Genomic DNA, 21,551 nt, shown 5'->3' with positions numbered 1-21,551 from the left:
ACGTGCAAATTGAGAAAATAACTTAATCAATATGATGACAGATGCGCTGCAGAAAGTCATAAAACACATGCAGACACAGAAACACGCTGCAAATGTTTCCAGGGGACCTGAAAGAGTGATGAACCTGGCTGTAGTTCAATACTTTGAGAAGTTCCATGATGGAACTCAAAGCTTTGTGATCTTCCATCATGGAACTAAAGCCAAGTTCATCACTTTTGCAGGTCCCCTGGAAACATTTCCATTTTTCGCAATTTGCAGTGTGTTCCTGTATTTGCATGTGTTGTGACTTTTTGCAACGCATGTGTCGTCAAATTGGTGAAATTATTTTTTCTATTTGCATGTGTTGTGTTAATTTGCAGTGAGTTGAGCTCCCTCGGCCACCGTAAATTTCTGGTTCTTTTGCAGGAGCTTTTCTGGTTTCGACAAACAGGCGCAGTGGGAGCTCTGCATCTCTCCCCTCTCTGCACAACACGTGCGCCTCCATGATTCTCCGCAGTGTATTGAACTGAACTTGTTTCCCGCTTGCCTCGTCTCAAAGCTCAAACGAAAGTTCACTGAACTCCTCCATGTTGGTTCACAGGAGGCCGTGAACACAGCAGCGGTGCTGTGTAAGTCACACGCACAAATGGGTCATGCACAGCAGGTGAACTCTGCAGTTAACTGACCTAATCACCCATGTTTGCTTTCAATCATCAATATGTATAAATAGTACAAAGTGTGAATGAATAAATGGATACAGAAATAACTGAATACATGTAGAAATAAACAATGGAAACTGAAGGTTACCACAGATTCTCTGTCATGTTTGGAAGGGGAAGTTGAGGTGAGGGGTGTTCGGTTGCAAAATGCAACTTCACCACTAGATGTCACAAAATTCTACACAGTGTAACTTCAAGTAGCCTACACATACATTTTTTTGTCCTTCATAGTTTAACATTACACACAGAATATGATCACTTAATTGGATATATCATCAAACATCTTCAAATGTTGCAAATATTTCACTTGAATAATATAGTAGCATATTTGCAATAATCTGTCAATAATTCAGGATTTGGGGAATTTCCCATTTATCTTCTATTCTCCAGGCTCTGTGCTTCAGCATACTTAACTAAAATAGATAAGGTATATAAGTAATTTACTTACTACCTCATTTGAGTATGTTTACAGCAATATAGAAATAACAATGTGTGTTCAAAAGTAAATTGAAAGTCCCATAGTGCATCAGATGATTAGATTCCCTCTGATACATTCAGCCATCAGCTCTTCAGCAGGTGGAATGCTATTCAAACAGATTGAGGTCTTGGGGCGATGTGGAAGGTTCAAACCCCAGCAATGAGCGATGTGGTTCTTTTCACTGTCATTAAAAAACATTCCTTCATAAGACATGGTCACGGAATGGACCACATAGTTCAACTCCCTGACCTGAAGCTGAATTCCTCATGACCCCCGGCTTCCACGAGCAGAAGTGCTGCCAAAATCTGGTTCTAATTCTTGATAGCTAGAATTAATCCCTGAAGATAAAAATAAATAACTTTCTTATTTAAATTGTACACATATTTGACTCAATCATTTAATTCTGTTGACATTTCAACATTAGTGTTGTGACTTTATATACAGCCTATAGTTGTGACTCAGTTCTACACAGGGATATTTTTCTACACTTTCTCTAAGCTTAACTAATACTACGATTCTCAATCAATGATTCGTAAGTACAAACTCTCTTTTACATTTTAACCAGACACTTTAGTTAGGGGTTTGTGTCCTGCAGCTAACTGGGCTGATGTTGTTCTAAGTTGTAATCGCTGTAACAGCTGCTAATGAGTGGCAGTGTATTCACAGAGTGGTTTGTTCCACTTGTAAATGCAAAGCACCAAAGTCAGAGGGTAAATATGTTAACTCTTCACATACAGAGAAACACTGCTGTGTATCATCAAGTGCAATTAAATCATGGTCTGAAAATTAAACCTAGTACCAAATTATATTCTTTAAAATACTCCATTTAATTAGGTTTGACTATATACATTTCACATTTATTTTTGCATGTGTTGACAGTGCAGTTATTTGTCAGGATAAAAAGGACAGAAAGTACAGATGAAGGCCAGCCTCTCGTGCGTCTGTCAACATGTATCGATCACATCTGGTTTATCAGTAACTTCTTATACTGTGTGGAAAACAAACGAGAACTCATTGGTTGTTTGGGGGAAGGTGGGGTGGCAGTGGAGGTGGTGTCACAGGGCTTCTGATGGTGGTTTGGCTTGAATGCTTCATTTTTTCGATGTGTGCGTTTCCTGACTAGTGAAATGAAATGGTATTTATATTCAACCACAGCAACAGTTGTTTTGTACTGTGATCGTCGGATTATTCACATGGTTTATCTCTGAAAAAAGCCATTGGACATTTACTGGGTTGGATCTTATTTTCACCCTTTCCTCTTCAGACTCAGACATATAGGTAAGCTTTGTTTCTCCAATCATTCTTGAACTCTAGAACACAATCAGTACATATTGTTTGGAAAAATTCATTTTATTTTCTGAGTTGTTCTTGAGTCACAACAGAAAACAAGACGATACTTTCAAGACCTATGAGCCAACTTGACAAATTGTAATAACTTACTTGATTGGGTTTACACTATTGACAGGGACATAATGAGCCTTTCCTTTTCTGTGTGGGTGGAATTATTAAGTTAGTACATTCCCCCTCGTTTGTGCAACTAATGACTCTGCCTCAGTTATTTCACAACCATTCTAGACGATGTTTGAAACCATGTTTATATTTCCTCCTCATTTAATATCACTTGTCTCTTTTTAAATTTTTTCCTGAAATACCTCTGTGGTCATCGTGGCTCATTCCTGAAACTTGGGTTATTTTTCAACACCTCATTCTCACTCTTACCCTGTGGCTGTGATCTGACCAACACAAAAAGAATAGAAAAAAAATAAATCAAACCTTGCTTGACCAAATGTGTGCTTCACACTCTGACTCTTGCCCGTCGAAGCATACCTTACTGTACCTTTGTGTGATGAGATGGGGAAATACAAGTGTGAGAGGGGTAGAAAAAGACATGAGGCAGGCAGCAAGTGAGGATCGTGCTAAGATGACTGATTGCTCTCCGGGGAAGGAGTATGGGAGAGAAGTTGGGAACAGAATTCAGACAGATGGAGGAGGGTGAGTTTTTTTCAGAGGTAGTCGCTCATGAGGCTGCCTTGTTTCCTTTGTTAAGTTTTTTTGTGTATCACCAGGACAAATGGAATCACACTCGCATGACTCGACACGACTCTCATAAGAATCACTTAAAATAATTGGATTACATTTGCGCCTGTATTGATTCACTCTCAATTATTCTGTTTCTATTTCTATTTTGTATTTCAATATATCAGTGGGTACTGTGACAGTATATTATGTTTGTTTTTGTGCATGCTACACCTGAAGAGAAATGATCTTGTTTGTACATTTATGTATTTATCATTTTATTAACCCAATCAGTGAAATCTAATGCAACCTTAAATATAACCTTGTGATTTTTACTTTCTTTTATTTGCTTGGTTAACAGGTTTCTTCATTGTGCGTGTGTGTGTGTGTGTGTGTGTGTGTGTGTGTGTGTGTTTTTGTGTGTGAGAGAGAGAGAGAGCAGGGTGGATCAGGCAGATGTGTTTTAGCTAATAGAGTCTGAGAGCAGCTGGGCAGGGCAGGGCTAATAGACCAAATGACATCATCTAGAGAGAGAGAGAGAGAGGGAGACACTGGGAGTATAAGAGCGAGTGAGCCTGAGGCAGTGAAAGGAAGCAGGCCAGCACTGATAGAGAGGAGAGCGGCATGAGGAGAGTGGGACAGGCTGTGAACGGGAGAGGACCAGACGTTTGTTTGACTTTGACAGGAATATAGGCCTCTGTCCGGCAGATTTTTTTCCTTTTCCTTTTCTCCCCCTCTTCTGTCACACCTTCCCCTCCTCCCCACCTCCCCTCTCCCCTCTCCCCCATTCATCCTCTTGACAGTTATCCCCCCCGCTCTCAGCTCCTGCTTCAGACGGCTCCTCCGGGCATGCTCCTTAAGCCAAAGTATGACCGCTTTCGCAACGAGTCTGTGACCTCCTCCGACGACCTGATGCAGAGCCTAGCCATGAGCGGCAAAGTCGTGGCCACGCCGGTAGTCCGCTCCTCCGCCCAGAGCCTTCCTCTGCCTCCCCTGCCTACTCTGGATTCCAGCGCCAGGACTTCCTCTGCTGGGGCTACAGCCCTGGCTGACTCCCCTTGCCTTGATGGGGAGCAGGAGGCCACCACAACCTTCTGCATGCTCATCCCGAAGATGCCCCAGTGGAAGTTCTCCAACTCCCTGCTCAACCGGAGTCCGTCCAACTCCAGCTCCAGCTCCAGCTCTAGCAAGGACTCGGGCAAGGCGGCAGCAGCTCCTTCCCAGGCCTCCAGCTCCCCTTCCTCAACATCACACAGGAACAGTGGTGCGACCTCGGCCACTGGTCCTGTGGCAAGTCTTGCGGCAGTGCTGACCTCCTGTGACCCTGTGTGTGTCACCCCCTGTTCCTTGCAGGCCATCCGGGGCCAGAGAATAGTCACGGCAGCAAGCTCTGCCAGTCCAGGGGGTCAAGGATTCGGGGCTACAGAGGCCACGGCGAGCCCGGGTGTTTCTGGCAACTCCAGGTCAGGAATGAACCGCAGGACGAGGGTGGAAGGGATGTGGCCTGGGGGAGAAGACTTCCACCAGAAGGGCGGCTTCATCCACAAACCTTCCCAGGGCTGGTTGCACCCTGACAAGAAGATTGCAGGACCAGGAGCTTCTTACATTGTCAGGGTGAGTCACTGGCCATCTTATAACATGCATGCAGTATATGCATTGTAAGTCAAACATCCAACTAATGTGTGTGTCTTTTTGCTTCAGAAGACAGAAGGAGAAAAACTTTTCTTTTGCAGAACAACTGCCTTTCCACAGCAACCAGCAAATGCTACAATATTGATGACCACAGTTACTGGTCCCTCTATCTGGGTTAGGAAACAAAAGGACACTACAGTGCCAGACAGTTTCTTATGCAGCTCATGTGGCGAGGGCTGGGGAATACATAATTTAATCCAGATAGATGGCTTGGTGTGGCTGGTAGGGGGACTGCGTCAGGATGGCGCACAGGCATCAGGGTGGACAAAGATAAGGTGTGAAATTACGTGTGGAGGGATTGTTATTCTGCTGCAGTTCTCTGAAGCTTGTCTGCAGCATACACAGCACTGTGTGTACAGTGCATGTAACCTGTGTGTGATAGTGTGCTGCCGCTGCTGTGGGAGTGGTGCTCTTTGTGCGGTTCTGGGATTGTTTACATCGTGTTCGCAGTGAGGCCATGCGAGTAAAGTGTGATCCACAACCCTCTTCATCGTGGATCTCATTCATTAATATCATGTGTTCATGATGTTTTTAAATATTACACTTCAATTTTTACACTAACTCTTTCTAGTAAATAAGATTAGGCTGCAGGGAGAAATAGAAGGTTAGTTAGTTGATTAGATGAAATCAAATAGATCACTCTGTGTGGTCTTTATCTGGGTGTGCTTGTGATTTGTGTTTACAAAGGGTTACCATCCTGAGCAGACTGCTTTACGTCAATGTCAATGATCTCCCCTCAGCGCTCCCCCGGCTCCCGTTCATCTCCCGCCCCTCTTGGCACTGCTCTTCTCCCCTCTGCCCCCCAAACTAATGACATGCTCTCTATTAGCACAGTCTGGGGCCCAAGCTTGCTTTCTAATGGCATTATACAGGCACCATTCATTCCTATATTCAATTAGATTTAATCACAGTCATTTGCATCATGTGATGTTGAAGAGGACGGTTGGATCAGTATGGGAGGGGTCCTGTGATAAGTACAGACGAGTCCTCAATTCCCGTGCAGGGCTTTCCTACGAGTACTGCCGTCATACGCTGGTTAATTATGAGACTTTTAACTGTTTCTTTCTTTCTTCTCTGAACGTGCACTGCAATAAATGTAGATGACCCATGTGAGCTGATGTTGGCGACGCACTGTGAATACAGACGCCGGCTAAAGCAGAGGAATATGTGCAACTCAGCTGCAAATCCATGCAGGGAGGAGTAGTCGCTGCATGTATTAGTGTCAAAGTGACACTAGGTTTCTGCTGTGCTGTGCCATTTTTAATCAGCTCTCTCTCTCCCTCCCTCTGTTTCTCCTCTCTCACGCCCTCCTGCACACCACCACACACGTCCGTCCACCGCCACACCTCTGCTGGGATGATGCTCAGCATAAGTTTCGTCCTCCCGAACACTTTCTGTGTCCTCGTGGTCGAGTCAGGCTCCGTGTCTGGTCTGCATCTGCCATCTCTGATACAGCAGCAACCATCACACATAGATGTCCGGCTGCCAAAACCGCTATCATTTAGAGAGCCATGTTAAAACCAGACTGCTGTCATCTTATTCTGCGCACTCCCAATCTGGTGCATAATATTTCCCTCAACAAATTACATATATCTGTAATATGATTTTTGGATTTTTGCTCTATCACTCATAACATGAATTGCAAAAAGATGAACTAAAGGTAAAAAGAGCTGTCGGTCTGCTCTCTGTCTTCTCTTTATTGTTACACACCCGACATGCTTCCTGGTCTGGACCTCTTTGTATTCAGTCTATGGTCTGGACCTGCATGGGTTTGAAAATTAGATATTAGATAATAAAATAATGGAATTGACATTTTCTTCATTGACAAACTAGAAAAATGAACTGACTTATTTGAAAGCCACAGAGAGAGAAAGAAAGAAAGAATCAATGACTGAGAGAATGAGAGAAAGAAAGGAAGCGTTATATTTCTGAGGAATGCCTCATGAGCCCCTTTCCACACTGGACAAAAAACCCACTTACACCCACTAACATCTGGCTTCAGTCCTCAGTGTGAAGGGAGACAATCGGCTTTCTTTCCCAAGTGAAATAACTGCGGCCGTCAGCTTTCTGTTGGAACTCAGATCAGTATTAATGTAGAGATTACATTTTCAGCCTGTTTCCAAGCTTTGACATCTATCATCAGTCACAGTGCACACAAACCTGTCACCTTCCCACCGTGTAGCCGATAAACCATCAATACTATTAAAGGACTTATCATTATTTGTATACAGTCTGTGGGCTATACACAGCCCAGCACAGCCATGCCAATGATGCTAGCCATGCTTAGCCCTATGCATGACTAAGAGTGTGCTCTGCTCACTGATCTCACTCTTGCTGCCCCGAACCCTCACATGAGATGCGACAGTTGTGTGCCTGACAGCTACCAGCATCCTGTCAGTCAGAACCAGTTGGCCCAAACAGAAAGGCTGACAATGTTAAAGACAATGTTGTCTTTTTAAGCAGCTTTACCTATGATTCAAATCCTGCTTATATGTATTCAGTCCTGGTTATTGGAAATTCTGTTTCCCTGTAGTCTCTGGAATAGATGGAAAGGATAAAAGTGCAGATGGAGTGATAGAAGGAGGGATGCATTGCATCAGCAGATGAGTGAGTGACAATGGAGGCATTGGTTGAGAGAGAGGGAAGGAAAAAAAAAGAGACAATTTTCCTGATGGAAACACCCCCGCCTCCCCCGTCCCCCCTCCCATGTCCAAATCTGGTTAGAAAGCTCATTAGACTCTCAGCTCAAAGGTCTCTCTCTCTCTCTCTCTCTCTCTCTCTCTCTCTCTCTCTCTCTCTCTCTCTCTCTCTCTCTCTCTCTCTCTCTCTCTCTCTCTCTCTCTCTCTCCTTTCTTGTGTGTGTGTGTTTGTGTGTGAGACTGCGGTGTGGTCTGCCTGCTGTTGGTTGTACTCCGTACAGTAATAACCCTGGACTACACACTGCATGTGGCATTGATTGAGCCTGTAGTGCTGTAGTGGACAGGACGTCAGTTATGTAGCATCAAGTTAGTTTGACAAAGACTTTACAAATCACAAAAGGTGTTTCTTTTTCATAAGAAGTCTTTTTAAGGGGGAGAAGCACAGAAAAAGAAAACTCTTGACACATAGATATAAGCACAGTGTAAGTCGTTTTACAAATAGTGATAAAATGTATTGGATAAATAAACATGTGGTTTCTGTGGGTTTGATTTAGTTGTCTATTTCATCCATGTATTGGCTTATTTAACTCAGACATTGCACACAACACTGTAACTGTCATGTAGTTTGACAGGTCATTTTTTATCAATTACATAAATGTCAGATAGTATTTTGCTGTATAGATAAACAATTTTACTTAAGCTATCGGAGAAGTAATTAGTTTAATGAGGCACATATTTACTACATGTTTTCATTTAAACCTGCAGATAAGTACAGAACATGGCAACATGCAGTGATTGAACACAGGACACAAACACACTCACCCTCAGCAGCCTCCAGAGGACGAAAGAAGCTGCAGTTTGTCCAGGATTTGAACCTCTTAGTGTTGAAAATCTAGTTAAGGTTCCATTAGCACCTCCACCTGACGACCATTTGGAGGCTGCTCACTACAATAATACACGTTTATGTCCGACATGTGGATTTGAGCCAATTATAGTGTTTAGTTGGAAATAGCTTTGTTTGCAACAGAAGATTTTCACAAACATTATTATATAATTTAACATAGAGGGTCACCACAGTTCTTGCTGTGGATTGTTGTTCAGTTTTCAATTTAACCTCCATCTTGGAGATAGTCATGCGTTTATTTTTTTATAAAACTCTTCATTTTAGTTGTGTAAACATTGAAGTAGACTCACAGTATTTCACATGCTGTTCAAATGGATATTTAACTTCTACAAAAATGTGTCGGCGATATTTAAACTTGTTTTGTTGTCTGTTTCTGTTTGCAGTACATGGGCTGTATGGAAGTGTTGAAGTCAATGCGCTCCCTGGATTTCAACACGAGAACTCAGGTGACGAGGTAAGCTGCTGGTAACTGTGTCTGCTGCTAGCCATTCAGTGGTGTGTCAGTGCCGGGCTGATATATGACTTATTTTCATTTTGTGATCCTTGACGTGTCAGTATAACTAAAGGAAAGATCCTAGATACTGTAACAGGTGAATACTAATCCCCAAGCTTTGATGTAAATCCTCTAACCCTTTATTAACTGACTGCCGCACAAATCTGAGTTTTTTATAGTTTCTTTCACCAAACCATGATCGACTAGTTGCAGTAGAAATGTGATGCTAATGCAAGTATTAAAAAAATGTTCTCAAATCTAAGGTGACTAGTTTCTGCATGATGGCAGCAACATGGTATCTCAGACGTTCGTATTGTTCATAGTGTGAGTTTAGTGTTGCCCAAGGTTATATGTCTACGTACAAACCTACACCTCAGGTTCTTGGTGTGTTATTGTTATCAAACCAGGGTTCATCTCAATGCTCACCCACATGGGAGAAGTGCACACTCCCGCTCTCCCTCTCCGTCTCTTACCCTCCTCTCTCTCTCCTCCGCGATCGATCGGTAGTAACCGGAGCCCACAGCTTAAGTGCAAGAGGAGAGGAGGGAGGGGGTTGAACAGCAGAGATGGAGTGATGAAAAGAGGGAGAGAGGGGAGAGAGATCCATTATTTATGATGCTCGCTAATGACAGTGGAAAGCTGCAGTGGTCCCCCTGAACGCACCCTGCTGGATAATGTCTGTGGCTGTAGCTTCTTGAGGAAGAGGAGGGATGCGTTCAAAACACAACATTAGCAAAGGGAGGAATCGAACTGAGCCTAAGATGTGTATATCAGGTTTGGTTGTTGCATAATGACATTTTAATCAGGAGTGTTTTTGTGCAATGATGATGAATCAGTTTTGATGGAGCCCTTACCCTGATTTCCACAAGTCACAAAAACCCACTAACGTCTGGCTTTTGTCCGCAATGGGAATGGACACAATCGGCATTCACTCCTGGCTCAAATTGATTCTGCTGTATACACAGGTTTGATCGACAGTGATTCAATTGTGATACAGAGGTGAAACCACTACTTTGGTTAGGACAGGCGGGGTGAGAGAGCGCCTCAGTTGTCGGTGAATTAGTGACGTCGAAAGAGACACACCGGGAAAAACAGAAAGGCAAACTCCTCTATTGGCAAACAGGAAGGAGGCAATCGCCTTTTATTTAGCAAGTTTAACCACCTTAAAATAAATTGCTTATACCTGCTAATTTTGTTGTAAAAGAGACATTTGTTTCTGAATCAGTGGCAGAAATCAGGGGCCACAACAGTGTTACAGTTTATTCAGAGGGGGCCGAGATCCGCCCCTGCTCTGACCATGCTGCTGCTCATCTGTCATACAAGGCCCAAATTCAAGAATTATTCCCAAAAAATGGTTGATTCTGTGTACTTTATAAAATGTGGCTGCATTTGATTCAAAAGTCAGAGCCTGTATTTCTATAGAAAAGGGCCTTTTTTCAGTTTCATGACTATACAATTTAACAGAGTCCGAGAAAACTGCAACTATTCATTCAGTGGACGCACCTCAGCTCCTGGATTCTAAAAGAGTGCATTTTACAATCAGTACTCACGGTGTTAAACAGCAGCACCAGTAATAATGAAGCCCAACAGTTTATTGCAGGGAACTTATTGAGGCTGCAAACAAACAAAAAACAACAACCCATCTCTTCCTCCTCCTCCTCCTCCTCCTCCTCCTCCTCCTCCTCCTCCTCCTCCTCCTCCTCCTCCTCCTGCTCCTCCTCCTCCTCCTCCTCCTCCTCCCTCTGCCCTCTCATCGGCATGAGTCATTCGAACATCGTGCTGTTTGTCCAAAATCCCTGAGAAGACCTTTTACCCGAGATGGGGGCCCGTGATGCTGCTTTTTAAATATTTACGAGCCACTTGATAGGGGCAGCTGGGTTCTTCGAAACGCTGTCCCTGCCGTCCCCTGGCAGAGAGAGAGAGAGAGAGAGAGAGAGAGAGAGAGAGAGAGAGAGAGAGAGAGAGAGAGAGAGAGAGAGAGAGAGAGAGAGAGAGAGAGAGAGAGAGAGAGAGAGAGAGAGAGAGAGAGTATCTAGCTCTCCAGCCTCAAATCCACATTAAGCCTCACTCACCCCTATCGTCCTCACAGGGAAGAGGAGCTTTAAACGCCCATTAAGCAGACGCTCCCAGGAGTTACAGCAGCTTCGACACAAAATTGTGACAAATCTGCAGAGATAATTGCTCTGTGGAAAGTAAACGTGAATATTGATGCCCTAAAGAAGCAGTAGAAAATTGTTTTTTTATCAAATTATGTCTCTAATCTAACTGGAATTTAAACACGAGATAGATAAACAATCACCCATAATAAATGTTGTGTTTTGTAAGGTCTATGCTTTGGAGCGCTGGGACCTCTTGAGCTGTGAACTGTGACGGGTCTGTGGCCTCTGACTTTAGCCCGAGGCCTGAAAACACTAAGCTTCTGTTCATGTTTAACCTTAAAATGTGTCCATCATTATGATGCAGCAGAATTGTCTGTAGCCCCCGAGCTAAGCAGTTTTCATCTCGCAATCAACCCAGCGACCGTTTTATTAATTTGCCCTTAATTAAACCAGGAAGGTCTAATTTCGATACAACATCTCCTCTGCCAGGCCGTCATGTGGCTGCACAGTCGCCATAAATCCACATGATTTGGAGATCATAAATATGTCTTTGCACCCAGTATCTCCCCACTTTATTCTCACCTTTGACCTGTTTTCATTTCCCTAATCAGGGAAGCCATCAACAGGCTCTGTGAGGCTGTGCCAGGAGGAAAGACGCAGTGGAGGAGGAAGGTGAATGGGAAACTTGTAACTCTAATGTGCATGTTTGCAAATAATTCTCTCACACACTGAAATGGCTTTAACCTTGTCAGAGAAGTATATGTGTAGAATTTACCACACAGAGTATAATCACTATGGTTTGGTTCACATGCTACTAGTGTGACGCTTCCTGAATCATTGAATATGATTGACGATACCCACCTTTTATTGTACAGGCTTTCTACTCTAATATAGAAACAATAAATACAAGATGACGTTTTCTGAAAAGACCACAGTTTAATATATGTTTTGTCTCTCATGCAGGCCGTGAACAAAGCTCTGCAGTCCGTTATGGGAAAGAGTAACCTGCGATTTGCTGGCATGACCATCGCAGTCAATATTTCCACAGACGGCCTCGGTCTGCTCATCCCTACCACACGACAGGTTAGACGACGCTACATTATGATACATCCATCTCCTTCAGCTACTCCAGCTTCCTCCCGTGGTCCAGAGCCATGCAGATATGGGTTTAGGTTAATTGGAGACTCTAAATGGTCTGTAGGTTTGAATGTGAGTGTGAATGGTTGTTTGTCTCTATTGACCCTGTGATACCAGGTGACCAATCCAGAGTGTAACCCGTCTTTCGCCCATTGTCCGCTGGGATTGGCTCCAGCCTCCCCACGACCCTCAAGGGAACTGGTAGAGATGATGAATGGATGGATTAGAGGGATACAATTATCCAAATATACTTTTATTAAATGTTAAAACAACAGCTCATATGATTACAAATCCTCTGCCACAATAATTACATTAAAATCCTACAAATGTGTGAACATATTATTTTAACATTTAATTGATTCCTTCAGTTCTTCAATTAAAATAAGGATATGTGTCATTTTAGTAAATGCAATGCTTAATAGCAGAATTTTAGTTTTTATTTAAGATTTTCTTTGTATAAAAGAAAAAAATCCAGTGGAGGTCACTGAATTCTTCTTCACATGGAAAATGTTAAATTTAGCTTAGTTTGTTCATAACAGTGTCCTCCAAAAGCAGAATACACTGTTACACACTCCATGAAAGGAGAAAGACGAAAAAGTCTTACATTAAATGCCCTTTCTATATAAATAACAATTATAATAATCAATTATATATTAATCAATAGCTGTCATCATCGGATCATTAGGAATATGTTTGTCAGTTGTGTATGTGATGTTTTTGTTTGTTTATGCTTTAGTTTTCAAATTGTGTATTGGTCAAACCCTAACCCTAGATAGATTTTGGCCCCTCATGTCTGTTTGTGGTTTCATGTTGCTGTTTATCACTGTTAGAAAATACAAACCTCCTCCTCTGTCTCTTCCAGGTGATAGCACATCATCCCATGCAGTCCATCTCCTTTGCCTCAGGGGGAGACACAGTGAGTGCACTATTTCTCTCTCAGCTCTCTCTTTCCCTGGTGTTGTTGCTGCTGGAATGGACATTTTTGGCAGACATCTGACTTGACAGCATTTACTAGTTTCCTATCTCATGACCCGGGAGTCAATGGCGGCCTTAATGTAGTTACATACATCTAATTTATGTGGTCAAATTGAATTTTTCCTCCTGTCTGTTGCAGGATACGCCTGATTATGTAGCGTACGTGGCCAAAGACCCAGTGAATCAGAGAGGTATGCCGTCCTTTTCATTAGGAAACTAAACCATTCCCCTACAAAGTTTCGCTGGATGAAAGGGTCGACCTCACCATGACACTTATTACATTTCTTGCTTCATATCACCCATTAGCATAAAAGGTTTGGGGAAATAATGTACATAATAGGATTAATAATAGCTCATACTCTCTAAAACCACTTTTTTTTCTGTCTCCCTCAGCGTGTCATATCCTGGAGTGCTCCGATGGTTTAGCCCAGGGTGTCATCAGCACCATCGGCCAGGCCTTCGAGCTGCAGTTCAAACAATACCTTCACAGTCCTCCCAAAACCATGGCGTCCATAGAGAGGTAACACACACTCCTGCCAAAATCATGACGTCTATGCCCAGATAAAAAACAAACCCGTGACATCTCTGGAGCGGTGTCACAATATTAAGTTATTCTGTACATCTGCAGGAACAACAAGAATCCAGGTGCTAAGAGGTCACTGGGTATGCATTCCTTACACATCAAAATTATGCTAGAATACAAATATAGTATACAAATTATATAGAAAATATCAATCAGAAAGAGACATTAAAGTTAAATGGTTCGTATTTAACAAGAGCTTTTCTAGTCTAGTTTTAAGTAGTTTATATTACAAACAGCCATACAGACTTCAATAGAGTAATATCATTATAGACAAGAAGGGATCAGAGAGAACATACTTCCACCGCCTGATTGGCCACTTTATCACTTGATATGGCTTAGAAATGAAATTTTCTCTGATAAAGTTGAAATTATAGTTCAACAACTAGCAACTAACTTAGAAATCAATTATGAGAATCAGTATGAACCAGTGAAAAGCTTAATGCAGATATTTTAAAATCTTAATTTGTTACCTGGCATGTAACTGAATAAAGATCATATGGCTAAGAATGCTTCACAAAATCTGGATTATTGTCCACATCCACAACATATTTCACATGTTTGTAGATGTTAGTTCTATGTGCCGTATTTTGTCCTAATGTTAAAAAGGGTGAAATAACAAATTCCTGAATCCACACCCTCAATCCAATCCGCTCCAAAGGTTGAAAGATTCTTCCTTGGTTCGTACCCCACCCGTCTATCAAGCTCAGATAGATACTCAGTTGACTTTGTTTTGCATAATCCAACCAGACTAAACACGACCTCTTGGTGGAGCTACATGTTATTTTAGAAAAGATCGACACAGGAGGAGTTAAGATTCTGGACGTTTGCTTCATGACATAATCAGTCATACATAATTTGACGGTAGCAATATGAAATGTTTCCTAAAGAGCTTAGTTGCAGTTTCCCCCTTTAAGAACCCGATGTACCGTACAAATCTCAGGTTTCTTGTTGTTTCATTACAGAGAGACTTGACTGTGGCTGCATAACTGAGTGAAATGACTTGGAAGTTGCAGCCACGATAATAGCTTGTTGAATTCTGCAAATTTTTGATCTCCTTTAGAATATGATACATGAGTCCATTCTCTATGAAAAGGAACAGAGGTAATGCTGTCCCACAATACCTTGCAGCAGCAACACGCGACTCACCTTTGTAAATACAGACAGAACAAAGGACCTTATTCATGCTTGTGACAGCTCCAGGCCGTTGTTCTCCTCTGTTCTGGTTTCCAATGATCTATATAAATATCTGGCAGAAATATAGGTATCACTTTCTGATACAGAGATGACATCTGATCTGACACGATCCATCCGAGAACCCAGTTCTCCTGATTGTTATTTTTATGATGGATATAACTGGATATAAAGCACAATTATTTTGTTCAATCATAGGAGTAGTTGTGTGAATTATTCATCATATTTTCTTTAATCAAGAAATGTAGCTTCTGTCACTCATACTACATCTATGTTGTTCCTCAGATCTGTCAGGCCAGAGGAGCCAATGTGGGGAGAGGACGAGGACTTCTCTGAGCATGATTACTACAACAGCATCCCGGGGAAGGAGCCTCCTGTTGGGGGTGTGGTGGATTCCAGGCTCCGGCCCAGTGGGTCTCTGCTGGGTCACATCCACACACAGCCCCAGAGCAAGAACGCACAGGTGAGTGCCTCTGGAAACAATGTTATTCTGGATTCTGGAAAACTGGCAAACGTGCTTCTGTAAAAACCATACAAAAATGCCAACATTAGCAGCTCAGTAGTAATCACAAGTTTTTTGTTTAGGAATATGTCAATCAGGTGAATATCAATTAACTTCAAAATCTAAATATTTTAATAAAGCCTTATTAAAGTATGTTCATTTGAAAAAAACATATATACATATATATTGCTGAACTTGGACTAGAGTCAAAAAGTAAAAAGCACAGTCATCTCACAGCAGGAGGCTCTTGGGGTTGAATCCTGGATGTGTATTTGTGTGGGTTTTCTCCAGATTCTCCAGCTTCCTCCCACAGTCGAGACTTTTTAAATTGTCTGTAGGAGCAAGAGTGTCTCTGTATGTCAGCCCTGCAAAAAGTTGTCGACCTGGGTCTACCCCCCACCTCTTAAATTAATATCAGCAGGGATTGGCTCCAGCCCCCATTTGACCCCTTATGTACATAGGTCACATAGGCATTTGAATAGTTGTTCCACCACTGCAGTAAACTGTATTTAAATGTAAGGTTGTAACATCACAACATGTCAACATCTGTACTTTATCACGTACTGAATAACTCTCCTTTAACAGAGAATGAAGCCAGACGCAAGCTCAACTCCCATATCTCCCTTATAAACTGGTGACCAATGTATTTAATCCTCATTGTTAAGGAATTAAACAAACAACGGGAGCATGAAAATATTCTCCATCGGGTCCTGATGTGCCTGCAACATAATTGCTAAAGACAGATTTGATTAGGAGAAGAGCCTCAGCTCCTCTGTTGTTTACCAGGTGAGAGGAAACACTGCTCTCTCTGTCCCTCCTTCAAAACACGGTGACCCACTGTAGCTAATGTTACAAACAGAGTGCCTCAATACATTATTATCTGGGGACGAGAGAGGCGAGTTGTCCATTCAGTTACAGAGACAGTAATGTGTTTATCATGTGTTCCTTTGGTGTATGATGTGTGTTTGCAGATGGGTTCCCCAGCGAGGAGGGAGCAGACGTCTTACCCTCCTGGTCAGCTCTGTTATGAGCTTCACTGGGACACTGAGTCCAGCAGCAGCTCAGGTGAGACCCCCTGTGGCAGTAAGCAGCTATAGCAGGGAAGCACTTAATCATTTGTTTTATTATAGAGAGGGATTGTTTGTTTAAAATGCCAGTAAACTGCTTTATATTTTGAATTGCCCTCTGGGACAGATAAAGTTGTTTTGAATTTAAATATTTTGGTTCCAATGCTCTATCTTCACTTAAGCCCCTAATCTTTGAGTTGGGGTATTTTTCCATTGGCTTGTCGGATGTTATTGGTATTGAGTTGCCGTCCCCCTCAGCTCTCATGCTGCAGATTTTATAATTTTTAACATTTGATTACACTCCGGTACAGACAGAAGAACAGTGTTTGGTCTCTTTACAGAATCACTTGATTGAATCTTTAGGATTTTTAATCAGAACGACCTTTCAGATTAGAGGCTGTAATGTAATGTAAAGGCTGGAGCTTGTGGTTCTTGTTGTTTGTCAGGAGAGGAGCTTAGAGCGTCCTCAAGATTCTCTGAATTCCATTTGGATAATTACAGTAGTTGATCCTGAGAAATCATTTATATTATCTTTGTGGAGGAATTCAGTGCATGTGAGACCATCCATGACACAATGGTGATGTCATGTATGTCAGTTGGATAATTTTATAGGGTTTATATGAATTATTTGTCTTTTTTTATTTATTTATATATATTTGTTTGTTTCCTCTCAAGAACCACTCATACAAAACACGGCACAGTCGTTGTAGTTGTTAGATTCTAGGTAGAGATAGAGGTGTGTCATCAGCATAACAGTGAAAAGAAATACTCAATAATGAGGCCTTGAGGAAACTAAATCAAATAAAGAGGATTGGACCAAGTATGGAACTTTGGGGTAAACCACATAAGTTGGGGTCTGAGGAAGGAGATGATTTGCTAAGAGAGACACTGAGAGAGATAGTCTGTTGAAAACATATGAAGGAAACCATTTGTAGAACCAGACACCCCCACACATTCACATCCTGTGAACGAGAATCAAATAACCACCTTGAATGAAGACAAATTTCATTTCGAACAATTTGATCTGTATTTTTTACTCAGGTTAGCGGGTTCAAAGATCTTAATAATAAATGTACAAATCAATAGTCCAGTAACCAGAGAAGGGAAGTTATGACACAGACAGTTCCCGACAACACATCAATATGATAAATATGGTTTAGACCACTTTTGGAAATCTGTTTTATATTTTGAAACTGAAACAACTTTTTTGTAGCATAATGATAATCAAAACATTATAAACATCAAGCTGCTTTCATCTTCATCATCTTCATCAGCTTGACTGTGGAAATATTTCAAATTGTGATTTCAACTATTAGATGTGAACAAGAAGTTTAACCTTTTTACACTCCCACATTCAGATACATAAGCCTACACACACACACACGCAGACACACACACACACACACACTAGAGTCAAAAAACTCTTTGTCTATTTCAGGCCTGACATCAGATGGTTACCTGTGTGCTGACGGCCAACCACCTGGCAGCAGAGACTATGAGGAGCATCAGTATGTAAACACCCAGACTCTTGAAAACCTGGAGTCACTGGCACAGGGACAGAGAGGGGGGAGGGTGCCCGAAAGTCCCAAGAAAGATCTCTTTGACATGAGTAAGTCCTGAAATTTCGTGTGACATATTCCGACACATATAGTGAGGAAAGTCTCACTTTGTTATAAGAAGAATACATTTGTATTAAAAATATTTTTTATTTGTGAACTGCTGTTGCTGTAGGGCCCTTTGAGGACGCCCTGAAGCTCCATGAGGCCAGCGGCGGAGCTGCTGGCTCCACTATGTCCACCACAGTCGGAGGGGGTGTACGGATCCTGGAGGACCAGTGGCCCAGCCCTCCACGCCGCCGAGCGCCTGTGGCCCCAAATGAGGATCAGCTCCGCAGGGAGACCTGGTACCACAGCCGGATGAGCCGACGGGACGCGGAGAAAATCCTGGTCAGAGATGGAGATTTCCTCATCCGGGAGAGCACGACCAACCCGGGACAGTATGTGCTTACAGGCATGCACTGTGGCCTGCCCAAACACCTACTGCTAGTGGACCCTGAGGGAGTGGTGAGTCTGATAGCTAGTCATGCAGCTGTCAAAACTATGTCAAAAATAATTCATATGGAGCCAAGGGGAATAATAGACCAAAATCAAGTTATTCAATCAATGACTGACCATTGATCATAGGGACATTTTCTGTTTTGTCTTGTATAATCAGGGGTGCTCAGAGTAGGGGCATGCTGTTTCAACTAGGTGAGCTATTTGCCCCCCCCCCCAAATAATAAGTGATTCTTTAGTTCTCTGCAGAAGCAGGTTCGATTCCGACCCAGCCCCTTTGCTGCATGTCTTCCCCGCTCTCTCACCCATCACATTGGAACTCTGTCCCATGAATAAACGCCAAAGTGCCCAAAAATATATATTTAAAACAAAAGTGCATTATAAAATGTTTGATGCAGTTTATGGTCGTCATGATTATTTACACCCCTGCTATCTCTCGCTTCCGTTGCACAGGTCCGAACCAAAGACATGTTATTTGAGAGCATAAGTCACCTCATCTCGTACCATCTGAAGAACGAGGTGCCTATTGTTGCTGCAGAAAGTGAGCTCCACCTTAAACAGGTGGTCAGGAGGAAACAGTGAGCCACCTGCCTCTCATGGGACGGTAAGAACATTTATGATGGTTGTGACTGGAAATGCACTTTTTAGTGTCCATCAGTAACGAAGCCACGAGGCATCAGCTGCTTATGTTGAGCTTTTTATTAAAGGCCACAAAAATCACAGAAGCCAAACTAAGTTTGCACCTTTCATGTGCTCTTAGTTAGTATTTCATCCAACTCCCTCTGTAGACAGGAAGTATAACAACACCCCCCCCTGTCGGCTCTCTGCCGATCACCTACTCACTTAGGTCACTGTCATATCAAGCTGATGTATAACTGATGGGCTTCTGACATGTTCATTCACAACCTGTACAACTCAGTCACAGCAATATCATATCTTTTAAAGTTATTGAAAATGAACCTTTAACACAGTAAAACAAAACAACACAGTACATTTCAATATAATCAGGGATCCAGGAAACAGTAAACTTTTTTCAATATTAGATATATTTATTTAGCAACTTAAACATATTAATAAAGAATTTGAATATCTGATATAAATTCATGCGATTTTATATTGCCATTCTATATTGCAAGGAGAGCTGTGTGTATTAAATTAAAATTTTTGGTTTTGTAGTCATGATTATCAATACAAATTTTAAAGTTTGCTCATTAATTATTTTTTATTGAATGGGAGCATACAATCCTGCATGAATCTCCTTATATATTGTAACTGACATGTTATAAACATGTTATGTGACGATTATATCTCCATCACGTAACTATAATTGTATTGACTTTAAATCTGTGCCTCTTTCTCATTCTTATTCCAGAGTTGGATGGTCGTGAGCCCATGCAAAACAATTACAGGAAATAAACTCTAAAATGGAAACCTTTTATCCCTGATGGATATTCATCTGGAGGCTATCACTTTCTGTCTTTCCATGAACAACAAGGAGAGAGAGGCGTCTCCTCGTACTTCCTGCACATGTTTGCCGACCAGGATCAACCAACCAATCCCTCGCCTGTTGTAGACTCCTCAGCATGCAGCTATTAAGCTATTAAACCCATCACAGTCCACAGTTTGACTTGACCTGCAGCTCAATAACTGTCGACCAATGTGATGCTGTTCAGAGTGGACCTTCAGGAAATCACAATAGGATTTGCTGCACAGTGAAGAAATGTCCTACAATGCCTGAATTAGTGAGGAGCTTCCAGCCCATCATGGTTTGTCCAACCATTCAGCCACAGAACAAAACTGTCACGTCAAAGATTTAATCGCCAGAACAAAACTGTCACTGGTTATGAGGGTGTCAGGTTGTGTATCCAGTGTGTTTTCAGTATTTTAAGAGACAATTTAAGAAAAGACTGTTTCATTGGACTGTGAAGAGAGTTTTTTGTTATGTGTGCAGGACGTGACGCTGAGATGGCACAATGGAAATACTGTTATTGTTGGATGTATGAAAGAGCCACATGTCTTCCTGTTGTTTTTGTCTCCTCATAATCCAAACGCCATTTCCTTAATTTAGTTTGTCAATCCTGCAGTCATAGTATATCTGGCAGACAGAGGTGGACATAAAACACATTCACCATGGATATGAGTGGTTTGTGTTGTGTGTGTAAGGGCTGCTCATAATTTGTTAAAGACATATTGTATGTATTGTAAAGTCCTGTGGAAACTCTTGTTCAGTTCTCCGTCCTGGGCTGGAAACACAGTCTGTGCATACAAACCTCAGTATAACCACGCCTGTATTTCCTCTCACCCCTCCCACGTCAGTGCCTTAATAACTACTGAGACAGGCATTTGTGTCTTGAGTGAACATAATGTGCACTTCCTGTATGCTCCTAATGCAGAGGACTAGTTTTCTTGCCATGCCAGTGAATGACTGAACAAACATCAGGATGATTAAGCTCTTATACGTGTGAACAGTAATCTAAGCTGCTCTTGTTTTTGGATGAATAATGTTTAATACTGTTGTCTAATTCTGCTCATGTTTGTCGTTTTTTAATTGTGTCGCCTGGTTCAATCTTTTTATTTTCTTCGACACAGATAGAACTCCTCTAAAGTGACCCACATTAGAGACTTGAGGGGTTTGGACTTGAAATGAAATCCTTTATTTGTCCCGGCTGAGGGAAATAATCACTTTATTCCTTATCTCTTTCTACCAATCTAATACTTCACATGTCATATATCTTTTTTTCTTGCATTCCTCTCTGTGTCTAATGCAACATACTGTATCTCTGCTCTTCTTACTCACGGCCTCATGTATGCAGTGAGATGAGGTGAGCTGCAACGCCTTCTGGTGACGTCCGAATGATCAGTGTAACTTTGTCAGATGTTTCCCTTTTTGTGTTCTCAGGAATTTCATGGATTGTTTTTCCCCTCCTTTGATTCATTTTATTGGCTTTTTGTCGATAAAATTAATCAGAGTTGATTAAAGATGAATCAAAGAAATCACAATGGCATCCTTTCATATGTGAGTC

At 42.0% G+C, this 21,551-nt stretch overlaps 1 protein-coding gene across 4 annotated transcripts; it reads left to right on the top strand.

The window, feature by feature from the left end:
- Positions 1–2,208: 2,208 nt before the first annotated feature.
- shc2 (SHC (Src homology 2 domain containing) transforming protein 2) lies at positions 2,209–21,528 on the top strand. Of its 4 annotated transcripts, none has more exons than XM_061078776.1 (14): positions 2,209–2,311; positions 4,015–4,806; positions 8,811–8,881; positions 11,631–11,691; positions 11,983–12,102; positions 13,019–13,072; positions 13,271–13,322; positions 13,525–13,651; positions 15,191–15,368; positions 16,379–16,472; positions 17,913–18,083; positions 18,206–18,537; positions 18,982–19,132; positions 19,901–21,528. In XM_061078776.1, exons 1-13 carry the CDS (start codon positions 2,309–2,311, stop codon positions 19,108–19,110), a joined length of 2,184 nt encoding a protein of 727 aa, XP_060934759.1. In that variant the 5' UTR covers positions 2,209–2,308; the 3' UTR covers positions 19,111–19,132; positions 19,901–21,528. The 4 variants fall into 4 exon arrangements, with proteins under 4 accessions (XP_060934759.1, XP_060934762.1, XP_060934760.1 ...); XM_061078779.1 differs by having other exon boundaries at positions 2,209–2,454; positions 4,546–4,806; XM_061078777.1 differs by having other exon boundaries at positions 2,209–2,454.
- The last annotated feature ends 23 nt before the right edge of the window (positions 21,529–21,551 follow it).

Source organism: Limanda limanda, chromosome 9, assembly GCF_963576545.1.
Source record: "Limanda limanda chromosome 9, fLimLim1.1, whole genome shotgun sequence".
Taxonomy (NCBI): Eukaryota; Metazoa; Chordata; class Actinopteri; order Pleuronectiformes; family Pleuronectidae; genus Limanda; species Limanda limanda.
The sequence above is the reverse complement of the archived record's forward strand: the minus strand, read 5'-3'. Positions and strand labels throughout refer to the sequence as shown.